Source organism: Apostichopus japonicus, chromosome 16 (genome assembly GCF_037975245.1).
Source record: "Apostichopus japonicus isolate 1M-3 chromosome 16, ASM3797524v1, whole genome shotgun sequence".
Lineage (NCBI taxonomy): Eukaryota > Metazoa > Echinodermata > Holothuroidea > Aspidochirotida > Stichopodidae > Apostichopus > Apostichopus japonicus.
This window is the reverse complement of record NC_092576.1, coordinates 11,573,228-11,590,754: the sequence shown is the minus strand read 5'-3', so window position 1 is coordinate 11,590,754 and position 17,527 is coordinate 11,573,228. Positions and strand designations below refer to the sequence as shown.

Sequence of the window (17,527 nt, the reverse complement as noted above, 5' to 3'; positions counted from 1 at the left end):
TTATGCACTACACTATACTATCCTCACAGAATATTATATTTATATAATAAAACATTTATATATATTATAATATGCGAGATAACTTATCATGTAAGAAAATACTACCGTAGATGCTAAATCCCTTGTTGCAAGGAGCAATAGAGTTTATCTTGGCAGACCCGCGGAGAACCCAAAATATTTTGTGGTTTTTGCATCCTGGCTGTAATAGGCTGCATGCCCCCCCCCCCCCCCCCCCCCCCTCAGTGTTCTGCTTTGAAGTGTTGCTAAATTACCAAATAGTTATGAAGGATCAGAAGAATCAGTTAATATTCAACAATTCTGAACACAAAAGTGCCCCCTATTGTTGGGATATTGGATTTTGTATGCCTATAAAGGGGAACTATGTGTCAAAGTGTGTTTTTCTTTGTGATCTGTCATAAAACAAAATATAAACTGTGCTAATAGGAATATTATTTCTCTACCAACCAATACTAATTATAGTGTGAACTCCTATATGGTCACTTGATTTATTAACCAGTTAAAAACCTGAATATTTCAAATCTCTGCTACTATTGATAAATTTTTAGGAGTTTGAATTGACCTAATTAAACAATTACAACACACTTATCGAATTTAAGATCACCAATTCATGCTACATTAAAACTTTACGATACGATAATTGTATAATATCTTCCATTTCAGAGAGATAAACGAATTGTTTAATATCTTCCATTTCAGAGGCATACATATTCGCAGAAGTGTCAAACTTTCAAAAGGGGAACAAAGCTCGTCTTCTCTCCGGTTCCCTGAAATCGACAGATGAACGAGGTTACTGTTTCTCCTTCTGGTATCACATGTACGGCTCCACCATCGGAGAGCTCAACGTTTACCTCAAGTCAGTCGATGGCGAAGAACTAGTAAGTCTTAGGGGGCCAGTTCCAGTTACCATTGTCCTCGGGGACAAAATCTATTATCCTAACACACTGTAGAATATGCAAACTGGAGCCTATACCGCAATTTTTGCAAAGTTCTGTGATTTTTTTACCCCAGGTTCATCCCTGTATATTGTTATCAATACTCTAAGTATCAGAAAAGTTGTTCATTTCCCTTCATACAAAAGTAGAACAGTTGAAAACATTTCTTAGTTTCATTTTTATTTTTTTGCTTTTTAGTAAACAAGAATCGTTACAGCTGGAGGATAAGAAATGTGTGTTTATCCTGCTTTCATTTAATTTAAATTATTCAACACCAGTCAATGCTTTATAAATCCCATAGCAACGAAGATCATTTCAAATAAATTAGAAAACTAAATGTAAAACAATACAAACAATATATATATATATATATATATATATATATATATATATATATATATATATATATATATAGTAGTATATATAGTATATATATAGTAGAAGAAATTCTGGCAGTAGCAAATAAACTGCTGTTCAAAAATAACACCAATTGTTTTGACAGTATATCTCTGAAAAATTGTCTAATTCTAATTTCGCCAGCTGTTTCACAAGCGAGGGACCCAAGAGTTTAAATGGCTTCAAGGCTACCGTACAATACAGAGAGACACCTCCTTCGAGATCGTGATGGAAGCGGTCCGAGGCGGAGGTTTCGAAGGAGACATCGGTCTGGATGATTTGCACTACGACACCATACCCTGCCCCCCTCCCGTGGAGTGTGAGTTTGAGAGCGACTTCTGCGAATGGTCCAACGTGGACGACGACACGCCAGGTTTTGATTGGCAGCGGGGAATGAATGGTGATCCATCGCTTGGGACGGGTCCACCCATAGACCATTCTTCAGAGTCAACAACAGGTAACAACACAAGGGTGTAGGATTCGGGGGAGCTGAGGAGTCGCCAGCCCCCCAGTGAAAAATATAGGGGGGCGGGAGTATCATTCCGCCCCCGATTCGCAAGTCAGAAAACCCCTTTTTCATTTCCAAATGAGAAAAAAAATCTCATTTAGAGCACCAAATTGCATCTAAGGCCAGGTGAAAATGCAAAACTATTTACAAAACGGAGTGGGTGTTGAAGTGTGCTATATTGCACCAAATTGCATCTGAGGCCACCTGGAAATGCAAATTAATTCCAAAGGGGAGGCAGGACACCGCCTCCCCTTACACCCCTCCCCCAGGCCGGTCATAGTCTTCAGACCCCCACTCAAAATTACCTTCCTGCACCACTGTAACAACAGCTAGACGAGCTTTAAGGCACAATCTTATCACATACTGCTTAAGAGCAGCTCCCGCTGTGTGTTTTTGCTTTAAGAATAACAAATTTTTGATGGTCCTGCAATTATATCGACCTGGAGGTTTGAGATTGGGAGCAAAACTCACAAGTTCATTAAAATTCTTTTTCGTTTCGACTATTCCAGTTGTTGTTGTTAGGGTTAGGGGTTAGGGGTAGAGTTTAGGTTAGGGTTAGGGAAACTCGCAACAATTTTTGTATTCGCATGGCTTGATATTCCATTGTGTAAAGAAGCATCCGCGTTGCTATTATTTTCGTAAGTTGTTAAAGCATACTAAACTAAAAATTGACGTACATTGCGTTTTTTGCTCCATCTGTAACTTTAACAAAATGCATGCATTTATTTTTTGGTCTGCTTCCATCCTACAAACATCAGATTAGTTTTTTAAGTTTATGAGAGAAATTGAAAATCAATATAATTATTTTTATTTTCTTAATATTTGTAATCAGCTTACTTTGCCTTTGCGAATGTGGCTAATATGCCAGCCCTGTCAGAAGCTAGACTCGCATCTCCCAGTTTCGATCGGGCCGGAGTCCAGTGCCTCAACTTCTTTTACAACATGTACGGCGACGACATCGGTACCCTGTTGGTCTACAAACAGGACGAGGGCGACAACTTTGTGTCTCCTTCCTGGGAGAAGTCGGGCGACCAGGGACAGTACTGGCGCCAGGCATCCGTAGAAGTCACGCCAACCACAGGCCGGTCATTTCAGGTGGGTAGTGGTCTGCAGACTCACTGCTATCTCCACCAAAAGATTTAAATTAAACCCGGAGTTTATTTTTCTTCGTATATTTAGATCGCCATCTTGTTGATCACTTGTAAACAAACCTCGGTCACGAAAACATAAAGCATTATTACTACATTATTTTACTCTTATATTAAATGTACGTAGCGCCCCCTATTTCCTCTTCTCTACTCCTCCAGAACAGGTAGTGATGTTGGTAATTAATTTGTTCAGGTGCAGAGCATCAACAGTTTACAAAAAAAGTAGAAAATGGAGTAAAATGTAACAAACTAAAGTGAAAGCTCTCAGTATTATGAATGGGGCTGCAGCATGATTGCAGCCAGGCTATATCTGCTGCCAAGCATCAATAGTTTACATAAAGTACAAGAATAGAGTAAAATGAGACAAACTTATGTGAAATCTCTTTAATGCTGAGAAGACTGCAGCAGTATTTATTGCCATAGCAAGGCTGCATAGCTGGTGCCAAGCATCAACAGTTCACATAAAGTACAAGAATGGAGTACAATCGGACAAACTGAAGTGAAATCTTTCAGATTCTGAGAGGGGTGGGGGGGAGAGCTGCAGAATCTCGGCAGCCAGGCTGCATATGAGAAATGTTACTGTGTTTGCTCTGCAGTTTCACACAATAGGAACTGTTCGTCCGAGCAGTGCCGAGAGATCATCCCTGTTGCTGGATATTACTTCAGCCTTGCTGCAGTAGTATTTTACAGCTGCTGTAATATTAAAAACATTAAATATTTTTCTTTGTGTCAGTATTTGTATGCTGTAGAACTTTTTTTCTCATTATGCAGTTCCAATTTAAGCCTTTGTTTATTATGATATCAATCAATCTTAAGGCAATTAATCTCTTTTTTGTAATTATTTTCAGATCTATTTTGAGGCTATCGCAGGCTCCTCCCAGCAGGGTAACATGGCTCTAGACGATGTCACCCTGCTACCGGGCCTCTGTCAGCCCTCTGACATCTGCACCTTTGAGCAGAACCTTTGCAACTGGCAGAATGACTATGTGAACGATGACTTTGATTGGATAAGGGATGGAGCAGGCACAGGCAGCGGTGGGACAGGACCTCAAGTAGATCACACGTTTAATTCTAAGAGAGGTAAGAATGGAGAGTTCGAGACATATCCCTCAGGGAAATCATTGATATGTTTGTATCTGGATAAAAGATAAGACAAAAACTGAGCCTGTAAGCTGAGCAATTATTAGAAGAAGGTAAAGGGGACTACAATGTTTCAATTAGATATTAAAAGTATAACAACATCTGCCACTAATGTATTAAGATATGTACAAAATAGAATGTTTCAATTAGATATTAAAAGTATAACACCAGCTTCCCCAGTGCATTAAGATATATGTAAAGATTTCATCTCATCAGTACTATGACACGATGTTACAAGTAATGCAATCATATTCCGTGACTGTTTCAAAATAAACTCAAAATATTTAAACTAAAATATTTCGGGTAGGAAATAATGTTAAGTAATCACACTATAAAAATATCATCATCTTTTGAATGCTTTTCCAGCCGAATCGCCTCAATCTGACAATTATTTTAATTTTTTTGTCAAAGTTTCCAATGGGATATGCATTTGTACCGTTATAGATTGTTTCAACGCACAGTAAAATATTTGTACTATTTTGGGGAAATCTGTCAATAAGTCATAACGTTGTTGCTTTCTAAAATCAAATTGATTGGTTGGTGAAACTGCTCTGTGCTTCAGAAAGTTAACTGAGGTCTGAACACATTGTCATAAATGCTTGAGATTTTACAATACAATCATAAGTATAGCTTGAACGTTGTTTTCATTTTTTCTTGATATTTGATATTTTGGTCATGTTTTTATTTATTTTTATATTTTCTCTACAGGTTATTACATGTACATTGAAGCTAATGGGAAAGCTGAGGGTTCAAAAGCATGGTTTGTCAGTGACCGCATCGCTCCTACTGCAGGTAAAAAGCCCAAGTAGTAAAACAAGATATATGAATTAATCATGAACACTCATGAATAATCATGAATTAATAAGTAGCTTTTTTCCTTTTGACAATACCTTCCCAGTTTAAATACAATTGACAGACTTCGTGTGGATCAGACTGTTCAAGTATTAAAGCTGAACTCATCTTGTTTTTAAGTGGTATACAATAGTTTTCATTTGCAATGATAGAAAGAAAAAATCATAATCAGTACCGTTCAAGCAGTACAATATTAATTATTTTTGTTATTATATTTACTACTGTCATTATCTTTTTTATTTTATTTTTTTCATTTTTTTATTTTTTTTTATTAAACTTTCATTTTAGTACAAATAAAAGCGACAATCAACATGTATCATCTTGCTTTGTAAACACTAAAATAAATTCAAATACATGTAATCCCATGCAATGGGAAAGTATATCTTTTAGTAATGTTCAATGTTAATACCCAATAAGTTTACCCAAGGCTCCCAATATCATTCCCAATCATTTTTTATATTAGCATATAAATAGGCATTTCTGTAAGCTAAAGTAAACCTTTCAAAAAGTCAAGCAAACCAAAAACAGATGGAATTTGTTTTTTTCTGTTTACAATTAAAAGTATAATATTTCACTAGAATAAAAATCAAGTTAAACATACAGTCATCAGGGATGTGTCTAGGATTTCCTGAGTGCCGGGTAAACTGATCGCCGTCCTTGGGGAGGGGTCTAAGGGGGAGGGGGTGTTACCCTCCCCTTTCAGAAATGTTTCGATTTTTGAAGGTGCTCAGATGCCAAATGCTGGCACTTCTGTAGCTTTTTAAGCACATAAATAAGTTCTTGTTTTGCTAACAATTTACATTTTTAAATTGTTGAATATATTGTTAGGAATGCTGGGATTTCAGATGAAAATAGTGCTGGGTGGGATTCATGATTTTAAAGACAGTGCTGGGCGGTAATTCTTAGTGCTGGGCGGGGCATGCCTAGTTACGTCCAGCGTGGGCACATCCCTGGTCATGATTACAACCAAATAATACCCTTTCTACCTTATTAATATTTCGATCAGAATTGGTCAAAATATTATTAAGATATCAATATCTTTGTTCTTAATCAGGCCGGTGCTTCGATTTCTGGTATCACATGTACGGATCTCAGGTGGAGACGTTGAACCTCTACCAACAGACTGTCAGTTCAATCACACCGAACCTTGTATGGAGCAAAACTGGTAACTACGGTGATGTCTGGAACAATGCCAAGGTACCACTCACTGAGACTGAAGAATTCTGGGTAAGTATTAACTGGTGGCACCTGTTTGATTCACTTTCTTCATAATTATAATCATTATAAGTAATATTTATATAGCGCAAAATCAGCAAAGCTGCTCAAGGCGCTTTTCAAATGTAAAACCTAAAAACAAATAGTAACAAAAACCAAAATATTAAATAAATAGAACCAATAAAACAAAATATGTAAAAGCCAAAAGCAACAATATAAAAAAAAAACGCAACCAGTACTAAACGATACTAAAAACTAAAACGCATATAGTCCAAAACAATTTCAGAAGTATGTAAACAGTAAAATAGATTAAATCATAGTCAATGTTTAAATATAAATAAGTATGAGAGACTAAAGAACAGTAAGACAATTATTGTCTTATGTCGTGGAGTGTATAGCCTAGTGGTTAACGCCGGCGTCTCCCAGTCATGAGATCCCCGGTTCGATTCCCCGCCGACAGCAATGTGTGTCGTCTGGCAAGGGTGTTGTTCAATAACAACTTCCCGACATGGACGTTAAATGGATGTGTGCCGAGAGATTGGCTTCGGTCAGCTTGCGAGTCTATAAGCCTCCATGGCTTCTTTCGCGAGTTCCTGCTTGCGGGAAGATCACATATACATACATACATACATACATTGTAAAGCCTAAAACAGATGATGAGGAAACCTATAGGATTTTGGATATAAAGTAGTAAACAAGTTAATAATAATAATAATAATTCTCAGTTCTTATAGCAATATTATATTGCAACTAACAATAAAGTCTCTCCGCGGTGTACTTAACCCTGGTCATTGGTAACTTGTCACACCTACACACAAAAGTGTGCACAATTCAAACAATCTCTCCTGGGGCACCACAGTGCACCACAGCCACATGTCCCCTGGGGGACTTCCCACAGGGTGCAGCCACAAACCAGCGCATGCAACTATATTTACAAATTACCTTGCAAGTCCCCATTTATACACCTGGGTGAAGAGAGTCAATAGAAATAAAGTGCCTTGCCCAAGGACACAACTCAATGATCTGGCCAGGGCTTGAACCTGTAATCCTAAGATCACAAGTCCACTGCGTTAAGCACTTGACCACATTGCCCTCAGTTGGTCAAATTCTTTGGACTGGTTATGTGGTCAATATTATGCTATGAGGTAAGCATGCATGTGTTGGGGGGGGGGGGGTGAGAAAAGTATGAGGGTGGGGAGGGGGAGGGGGCAGTAATACACATATCACCTAAAAGCTACAGGCTGACCTTGTGTGTTAACCGTTTATGACAAAAAGTAGTATAAAATGTCTAAGGGGAGATTCTGTTCTAGTTTATGCTGACCAAGGGTTCATACCGATGCAATGAAATATTAAAACTCGAGGACAGATAATTAAACCACTGTTTGCACAATGTAACAGCAACATAACAGCTTTTTCCACAAATTTGCGGAATCTGTAATACCTTTCTACCTTGGGGACAAAAACTATTATCCTAACACACTGTAGCATATGCAAACTGGAGCCTTTACCGCAATTTTTGCAAAGTTCTGTGATTTTTCTTTTAACCCCAGTCTCATCCCTGACATAAGCCACAACAATTTGCAAAGATTTCATGTCTGCTTCATTTACTTTTTCCTCCTTACAACCGTGTAGGTGTATTTCGAGGGTTTCATCGGCTATAACGCTACCTCTGATATAGCTCTGGACGACCTCTACCTGCAAGATGTGCCCTGTAGTACCACCCCTGCTCCACCCACGACCACCACGCTACCAGCAACTTACCGTAAGTCAAAACACACTTATGTTTGTGTTCTCTAATAGGGCATAACAAATATGATTAATATCATTTTTTTATTATTATTTTACCAAATTTATGAAGCGCTCTTTTCATGCTTAAGCATGTCCAAGTGCGCTTTACAATGACAACAAAATGACAAAATCCTTAAAATATGAATATGAAGAATAAATTTGACACAGCTTAAATATTAATATAAAAATATATATATATAAACGAAGGAATAATTTTAGAAATAATATAGATTTACAGTGAAATTCCTAAAAAAGAAAAAAGTGAGTTTTAAGTAAATTTAAGAAACAAAATGACAAAATCCCTTAAAGTATTAATTTGAAAAATAAAATATTAAATGGATGCAGCTTGAAAATTAATATAAAAATATATATGTATCTAAAAGGAATTTTTTTGTTATAAACAATATAGACTTACAGTGAAATTCCTAAAAAGAAAAAAGTGAGTTTTAAGTAATTTTTTAGTGGCAGCAGCTGTAAATTACTGATTGCTCATTGTCTTAGATCACAGCCAGCTTTGTCTCCCGGGGAGGGGGAGGGTAGGAGTCTAAGGGGAGTAGATAACCCCTCTCCCTAACCCTGTGAACAAATTTGATAAGGTCAATGGTAGATGTAAAAAAAAAGGAATTGTGGTTATGTTTCAACTTTTGTGTTGTCAATTCCATTTTTGCTTCAGAATTTTCGGGCAGCCCTATAAACAAGGGTCACGACCCTCACTTTCAATACCAGGGTCTTACGTTATACAGGATTGCTGGTTACAATACACTTGTTTATTACCTCCTAATGTCGAAAGCTGGTTGCGTCCGCTCACAGGTAGAAGTAGTCTGATAGTTTAATTGCACTGGACAATTGTTTTTTTCTGGTCTTTCTTGATTTGGCATAAAATGGATCATTGATTTTCAAAACAGTCTTTTTGAAAATGTTTTTGCTCTCCCTTCATCATATTGCTCTTGAGACAGAACTCTTTAGAAATCCTTTTAAATCCTTCAGAAACTCCCGATGCTTTGCATATCATCATAGGAACCTACCACATCTTAATGACTAGGGTTATCTAGCCTAAGCCTACTTTGCATATAAGTTAATACACAGTCGAAACTGACTTTTTGTGTTAAATATGAAGGCTGCGGTAAAGTGCTGCGACACATCTTTTGACCGATAACAAAATTAAAGAATGGTTCTGTGTCTTTCACCATTTTAGCACCCGATAGCCATGACTGTGATTTTGAGGTGAACTTGTGCTACTGGAACCAGGATAACACAGATGACCAAAACTGGACCAGATTTTCCGGCAGCACCTCTAGTACCGGAACAGGACCCAGCTATGATCATACCCTTGGAAATTCTGCAGGTACAGTTTTGAAAATTCTTTTGTGTGAGAGCTAGGTTGTACAATTCATGATCATCCTGTGTGCTATACGCAGCACAGAGACAGTAAAACAATGCTTGGACTAGGAACCAGCTGAAAACACATTGTGGTACTGAATCCACTGAGAACACATAGTGGGAGTACGTACATACAGATACTGTAGGTTCACTTATTGTGGACTGGACCCAATAAGAAACATATGCTAGGCCTAAATCCAGCTTGTGAACTCATGTCAGATCTCATATAGGTTAGAAGTATCCCTTGGCTGTATTCAGCTCGGAACAAATTCTGGAACTTGATCGGTATAGGATCACATGCAAGGTACACAATTCTGGGAGGCTGGATCTAGCTGGACATCATGTCAAGTCTTGATCCAGTTAGGAACACATGCTGAGACTGGATCCAGTTAGGAACACATGCTGAGACATGATACAGTTAGGAACACATGCTGAGACTGGATCCAGTTAGGAACACATGCTGAGACTGGATCCAGTCAGGAACACATGCTGAGACTGGATCCAGTTAGGAACACATGTTGAGACTTGATCCAGTCAGGAACACATGCTGAGACTGGATCCAGTCAGGAACACATGCTGAGACTGGATCCAGTCAGGAACACATGCTGAGACTGGATCCAGTTAGGAACACATGCTGAGACTGGATCCAGTTAGGAACACATGCTGAGACTGGATCCAGTTAGAAACACATGCTGAGACTGGATCCAGTTAGAAACACATGCTGAGACTGGATCCAGTTAGGAACACATGCTGAGACTGGATCCAGTTAGGAACACATGCTGAGACTGGATCCAGTTAGGAACACATGCTGAGACTGGATCCAGTTAGGAACACATGCTGAGACTGGATCCAGTTAGGAACACATGCTGAGACTGGATCCAGTTAGGAACACATGCTGAGACTGGATCCAGTCAGAAATACATGCTGAGACTGGATCCAGTTGGGAACACATGCTTAGACTGGATCCAGTTAGGAACACATGCTGAGACTGGATCCAGTTAGGCACACATGCTGAGACTGGATACAGTTAGGAGTTAGGTGCTTATGAATTTCTTTCCTTCTCAGAATTTGATTTTGTGTATATGTGTTTTTTTTCCAGGTTGGTACATATATTTGGAAAGTACATCAGGTTTGACAAATGACAAGGCCCGGCTCCTCAGTTCCACTCTCTCGGTGGATAACGGAACTCAGTACTGCATGGAATTCTGGCATCACATGTACGGACCAAACATCGCCTCGCTGAACATCTATACGAGGCAAGGAGCAGACACTCTGGTCTGGACCAAGTCTGGGGAACAGGGAGATTTCTGGATACAAGGCTTTGTAAACATACCATTGTCTGGACTTTATCAGGTAGTCTGCTCTTTATTTGATAATTGTTTTTTTCCCTTTATTCTTTGTTTTTTGTTGTTGTTATATGTCTTTTTTTCAGTGGTTTTGAACTCAAGTCTTCCAAAAAAGACAAATGATAATTATGCCAAATATTTATAATTCTGTATTTGGAAAGTATCCATGAGTAGTCCTTGTGGCTTGTAAGTGTGTTTGTTAAATGCCATCGACCTTGCCCCCAGATATGCCCAAAAAACACTATTAATATTAATATTATTGTTATATTATAATTATTATTATTATTATTATTATTATTATGATAATTATTATCACTGTATTTTTAATCCTTACATATATACTGTATTATATATATTTGTAAATTTTTCTTTTCTTTTCTCCCAAGGAGTCTCCTACCTTGTTAAGTCTGTTTAATACTTTATAGGAGACTTCCTTTCCCATTGTACACAATTGGCGATAAAACCAATAAATGAATGAATTATTCAAAAGTTAGAGGGCAATCATGTCGAAGCTTTTTTGGTAGATTGCATCTGTAGGCAAACAGCACTGCCTATATCAATGTATATAAATGAAAATCACCCCCATAGTCATAGTAAACAGATATATGAAGTAAATTGTAATAGATTGAAATAAATATATATAATGGTAAAGAAGTATTTTACCAAAAGTTGTCACATTGTGGCACACTGACCAAGCAATGTAATATAATTTTAATATTCCCTTCATCAATTGACTGACAACCTTTTAGGGAGACACATCCCAACAGTATCATCTTTGGCTTGAATATCAGAGAGAGTTTTGTGGAGAACAAAGTTTTGTTAACGCCGGTGCCATCCAATCATAAGGTCCCCGGTTCGAGTCACTCCAAGATTAATGTATGTCGTCCAGTTACAGAGATGTTGACAATTGACAATTCATAATCAAAGACGTTAAAATATGAATGTAAGAGACTGACTTCGGTCAGCTTGTGGCTTTGATAAGCCAATTAGGCTTCTTCGCGAGTTCCTGCTTGCAGGGATCTAAAATACAAGGACAACTCCCACAAAAACAGCTAAGTGATTTTTTCAGGGTGAAACTCTTGTAAGAATCGCTGTCGTTATTTTTTAAATTTGTGATGTCATCGTGCCCACTTGGATCAGAAACCTTTCACTTTCTAATTGCTTTTCTCTTTGAATTTCAAGAAAGAGTGTCGATAGCCAGTGGCAGAGCTAGGGGTATTGGTCAAGGGGGGCGAGAATGGTCTGTATGGGCGCTTTCGACACTATCTTAGCGGAGCGCCACCACAGGTCGGTGCGCAGCGTACAGAAATTATTTGAGTAAAGATACTCCCTAGATCACAAGAAATGACATTTACCGGGCCTTGCTAATTTGCAGATAATGTGACAAATGTCAATAGGTAGATGAGAGCAAAATAGAAAACTCAATAATCGCGAATACGTAAAAAGTGGTAAAGAGCTGAAAAGGGCGCCAGCAGTCCATTTGAGTCCCCCCCCCTGACTGTATGGACGCTCCGCCACTGTCGATAGCAATTATACTATTTGAAGTAAGTGTCTGCATCATTAGCTCATGATGCTATTCAACGTTCAATATTGAATATTCAGCATTTGAAATATTCCATTTCCTTCTGACACGTCTAGATTATTTTCGAAGCGACTCGCGGCAGCAGTTACCAAGGTGACATCGCCGTTGATGACATCAGGTTCTATCTAGGCCGCTGTCCACCCTCAGGTGAGAATAATAACAAAAATATTAATAATATTTGTTTTGTATATAGCACTTTATAGCAGCGATAGGTCTCAAAGCGCTTTACAGACGTTATATTACCCCTGGTCAATGATAACCTGTCCCAGAGACAATCCCTCCTGTCGGCAGCAGTTATATACTGCGCCCAATGACAAGTTACCTTACAGGTACCCATTTAAGCCCTGGGTGGAGAGAGGCAATTGAGATAAAGCATCTTGCCCAAGGACACAGAGTAATGAACTAGGCAGGAATCAAACCAGCAATCCTTGGATCACGAGTCCGACACCCTAGCAAATTGGCCACCACGCTCTCAATGGAATGAAATATATTTAAGCATCTTAAAGCAATGATGAAGGTAAACACAGCTGATTGCAACGAAAGCACTTTACCAGTTCTGCAGATTGTTGTGGAGATCATTTATAATATAACTGTACATTTCTAGGCAAACATCTTCATGGAGTATCTCAAGCCATGTCTAACGTCAATCACTCGGGTTTTATGACCATAATATTCTTGAAATAAACCATGTTACATGGATACTAACCTAAAAATACACACAAGCCAATAGACATGATAATTTTGTGGGTACTTTAGTATTACAATACAACTCAATCATTGCCTAACAATTGATTATTTTCTTATCTTTAGTTTTAATAGTACATAACAATAGCAATACATACAGTGCAACAGCAGAGACAAAGCGTACAAATAATACTATTCAAATATAACGATCGCGACTTGCACAACGTGAAGAAGCAAGGAGGTCATTAATAATCAATGTTATTTTTCTCTCTTAAAAACTTTCATTTAGCCCTATGTGACTTTGAGTCTGACGAATGCGGTTACACAAGAGATCCAACCAGTGATTTCTCCTGGACGAGACTAAAGGCTGGAGATGCCGTAACATCTTTGAGAAAGGATCACTCATATGGAACAGGATTAGGTAACTACAAGTCCTTTCCTTTTCCTGTTTTTTGTTAATATCTCATTTTCTTACCTATTCGTTTTTTAATTGTTTCTTTTTAACACATTCTTGTTTTCTACATTTAATATTTAACTGTTCAGGTCAAGTATTCTTCAACTCCCTGATGTTATGATGAATCAGTTAACAATAACCCATTGTAATTGAGCTTTTAACAATAGTTCATTGTTATTTTACTGTCAGGTCATAATACATGTATGCTGACTTTACCAACGGGCCCTCAATTATTCTTCAACTACCTGATGCTATTATGAATCAGTTAACAATAAATCATTGTTCTTGAGGTTTTTACAATAGTTCATTGTTATTTTACTGTCAGGTCATTACATGTATGCTGACTTTACCAACCAGCCCTCAGTTATTCTGCAACTCCCTGATGCTATTATGAATCAGTTAACAATAAATCATTGTAATTGAGCTTTTAACAATAGTTCATTGTTATATACCATCAGGTCAAAATACATGTATGCTGACTTTACCAACCAGCCCTCAGTTATTCTTCAACTCCCTGATGCTATTATTAAACAGTTAACAATAAATTTGTTGTTGAGCCTTTAACAATAGTTAATTGTTATTTTACTGTCAGGTCATAATAAATGATGCATACTTAATCAACCAACCCTCAAGTGTTCTTCATCTACCTTATTCTATTATGAATCAGTTAACAATAAATCATTGTTATTGAGCTTTTAACAATAGTTTATTGTTATTTACCATCAGGTCATTACATGTATGCTGACTTTACCAACCGGCCTTAAATAATTCTTCAACTCCCAATGCTTTTGTGAAACAGTTTACAATAAATCATTGTTATTGAGCTTTTAACAATAGTTCATTGCTATTTACCGTCACTTCCTGATGCTATTATGAATCAGTTAACAATAAATCATTGTTCTTGAGCTATAACAATAGTTCATTGTTACTTATCTCCAGGTCATTACACATATGCTGACTTTACCAACACCAGCCATCAATAATTCTACAGCTTCCTGATGCTATTATGAAACAGTTAACAATAAATCATTGTTATCGAGCTTTAACAATAGTTCATTGTTATTTTACTGTCAGGTCATTACATGTATGCTGACTTTGCCATCCAGCCAGCAAACGCTAAAGCAGCTATTGTCAGTCCTGATTTCCCTGCCACCACTGGGAGCTGTCTCAACTTCTACTTTGCTCCAGTCGGGGACCTGGACTCCGGTACGCTCACCGTCATCCGTAGAGCACAGAGCGGAGCGGAACTGGAAGTGTGGTCCTCGTTTGTCGGGCGTCTCCACCAATGGCACCTGGCCCAAGCAACGGTTTCTTCCGCTCAACCCGGTGAAGTAAGATCATATTCATTATTGGCTGTGTGTTGTCTGTTTGTTTGCTTGTTTGTTTCTGTTTGCACTTTTTATGACAATTGAAAGCCTTTGTTTTAAAATTGTGCGATGATTTCTTCTCTCTTTCAGAAATTCAACGTGGTGTTCGAAGCAGACCGGGGTAACGGTGTGGCGGTCGGGGGCGTGGCGATCGATGATATCAAGATCAATACTGGCATCTGTCCGTCCTCAGCTGCAGACTGCGATTTTGAGACTAAGGGCATCTGCGGCTGGCAACAAGTGCAAGAACCAGTAGACGACTTTGACTGGACCGTCATATCTGGCTCCACTACTTCAACGAATACTGGACCGAGTAAAGACCACACCCTGAATTCTGCTCAAGGTAAAAAAAGCACCTGACGGTGCTACGAATGAGCTTGCTTTAAATATATTATGAACCTTAAAAAGCAATTTTTTTGGATATTGATCAGCAGTTCGTAAGGTGGTTACAAGTTTTTGGTGGCATTGGGATTGTTGAAGCCACTGAGGGTGTGTGAAACACTGGAGAGTAAGCCAGTAATAGAGGAGTGGGACACTGAGGGGTCAGAGGGTAATAGAGAAGAGGGGCACTGGAGAGTGGGAGGGTAATAGAGGAGTGGGACACTGGGGAGTGGGGCATTGGGATAGTTGAAGTCACTGAGGGTGTGTGAAGCACTGGAGTGGGGGATTGGGGCACTGGAGCGTAGGCGGGTAATAGGGGAGTGGGACTGGAGAGTGGCACTGGAGTGGGGCATTGGAGAGTGGAAAGGTAATAGAGGAGTGGGGCACTGGGTAGTGGGAGGGTAATAGAGGAGTGAGGCACTGGAGAGTGGGAGGCACTATGGGGAGTGTTAGGCATTGGATGTAACAAAGGCATTGGGGGGGGGGGGAATGGGAGGTACTGGGAGAGTGCAAGGTACTGGGATGCACTGGAGGGATGCATTGGAGTGATACAAGGAACTGTGGGGGTGGGAGGCACTAATTGGGGGAGGGGAGTGAGAGAAGTAAGTAGAGGGAACTGGTGGTGTAGATGCCATTGTAGGGTTTGGAAGGCATCAAGTGAGTGAGAGGTACAAGTAGAGTGGAGAGTATTATTAGGCACTTGTCACTTCTTGAAGACCTTTTACCCAGTTCAGGACAGTGTTTTTGTCTTTCTTCTGTGATAGCAGTGTGGTTTACAGCTGTTCTTCATTCTCGTTTTTCAGGTCATTACGCTTTCATCGAATCGTCCTCCCCCAACCTATCGGGAGACTTTGCACAACTTTTATCTCCGATCTTTACCGGATATCAGAATCGCTGTCTGGAGTTCTTCTATCACATGTACGGCGCCGACTCTGGAGACCTGACGGTCTACAGGAGGGTGGAAGACTTCTCCTTGGAGACCGTGTTTGCCGAGACCGACAACAAGGGCGATGTGTGGCGCAAGGGATTGGTACGTGTAGCTGTATCTAGTGTGGCAGGGTGTCAAAGCCGGGTGTGGTGTAGTGGTGTAACGTGAATGGAATATTTAATCCCTCTATAAGACAGCTAGTGATTAAAAGAAACAAAAAAAGGTGTGATTGGGTGGGATTGTGTTAGAATGTGTAAGATAGATATACTCTCACCTTATACCAGAATATAAAATAAAACTGTGAGATAAAGCAAAAAGGACTTTATACCTTCCTTTTAAAAATAACTGGGGGTCAAAACTGGATAGATCATGGTAAAAACAGGAGATGAAAATTTCAAATATTTGATATCTCCATTGTCATGGGATGAGAAGATGTTAATGCCAGGTGGGCTTATGGTGTCAACAAGACAGACACTTCCTAGGATTAAATAAGATGAATCTAGTTGGGATCACAGAAAAGAAGAGGTGTGGGAGGTGTTGGTTGGCTTGGGTTGTTCAAGGCATTGAAGACTTGCCCCAAGCAGAATGCAGCCATCTTTGAAAAGTTAACTTTCTGTTGCTTGCAAGTGATGTTTTGTTTGTGTCGCTACAAAATGCAGACAGTAATGAAACGTGATAGCTTGTCATCTTTAGCTGGACCTGAGATGTCCATCGCTGTATCGTTTGTACACTGTGCTGTGGGTATTGACAGCAGCTGTTATGTACTCACTGTACACTAGCATCTAATTACCGACGGTAGCAAGCTGTGTGTGTATTTTCTGGGATGGATGGTGGTGTCTAACACTTCCGTCTGTTTACACCTCATTTGAAACTAGGTCAGATTACCGTCATTAGAAGTTTCTTTTTGCGCGAGTCTTCGCACCCTTTAAGTTTATGAGGTGGAAGACAGAGAAATATGTTTTTATTTGATGATGTTATCAATTATTATTTCATCTTCCATGCACAGGCCACGTTGTCTGATGGAGTTAGCGTCTACGATCTCATCATCGAGGCCACCGTGGGTGGGTTTTACGGGGACATCGCCATTGATGACGTGAGAATCTTTGACGGCAACTGTCCGGGTAAGTATTTCAGCATAACCCTGGAGCCTGTCATTCCCAGCTCCACTACTGGCATGAGCTTTTTCCACGAATTAGCGGAATATCTGTGATTTCTTTCTACCTCCAAGATTTACCCCTCTCAACTTCCGTGAATTTCTAACAACAGCGTTGTATCATTTGATCCGTCAGTCGCATGTTTTTCATTACCTATGGATATCCAACCTGCAGGGGACAAAAACTATTATCCTAACACAGTGTAGCATACGCAAACTGGAGCCTACACCGCAATTTTGGCAAAGTTCTGT

At 39.2% G+C, this 17,527-nt stretch overlaps 1 protein-coding gene across 2 annotated transcripts in view; it reads left to right on the top strand.

The window, feature by feature from the left end:
- Window positions 1–17,527, top strand: part of LOC139983053 (MAM and LDL-receptor class A domain-containing protein 1-like) — a 170,602-nt gene that overhangs the window by 119,460 nt on the left and 33,615 nt on the right. For both annotated transcript variants that reach the window (XM_071996389.1, XM_071996391.1), the window contains 15 exons: window positions 718–896; window positions 1,494–1,806; window positions 2,690–2,952; window positions 3,854–4,085; window positions 4,854–4,937; window positions 6,052–6,224; window positions 7,845–7,974; window positions 9,196–9,345; window positions 10,480–10,733; window positions 12,365–12,455; window positions 13,282–13,413; window positions 14,521–14,777; window positions 14,904–15,156; window positions 15,998–16,224; window positions 17,129–17,243. In XM_071996389.1, coding sequence (XP_071852490.1) covers window positions 718–896; window positions 1,494–1,806; window positions 2,690–2,952; window positions 3,854–4,085; window positions 4,854–4,937; window positions 6,052–6,224; window positions 7,845–7,974; window positions 9,196–9,345; window positions 10,480–10,733; window positions 12,365–12,455; window positions 13,282–13,413; window positions 14,521–14,777; window positions 14,904–15,156; window positions 15,998–16,224; window positions 17,129–17,243 — 2,853 coding nt within the window. The remainder of the gene's footprint in view (window positions 1–717; window positions 897–1,493; window positions 1,807–2,689; window positions 2,953–3,853; window positions 4,086–4,853; window positions 4,938–6,051; window positions 6,225–7,844; window positions 7,975–9,195; window positions 9,346–10,479; window positions 10,734–12,364; window positions 12,456–13,281; window positions 13,414–14,520; window positions 14,778–14,903; window positions 15,157–15,997; window positions 16,225–17,128; window positions 17,244–17,527) is intronic.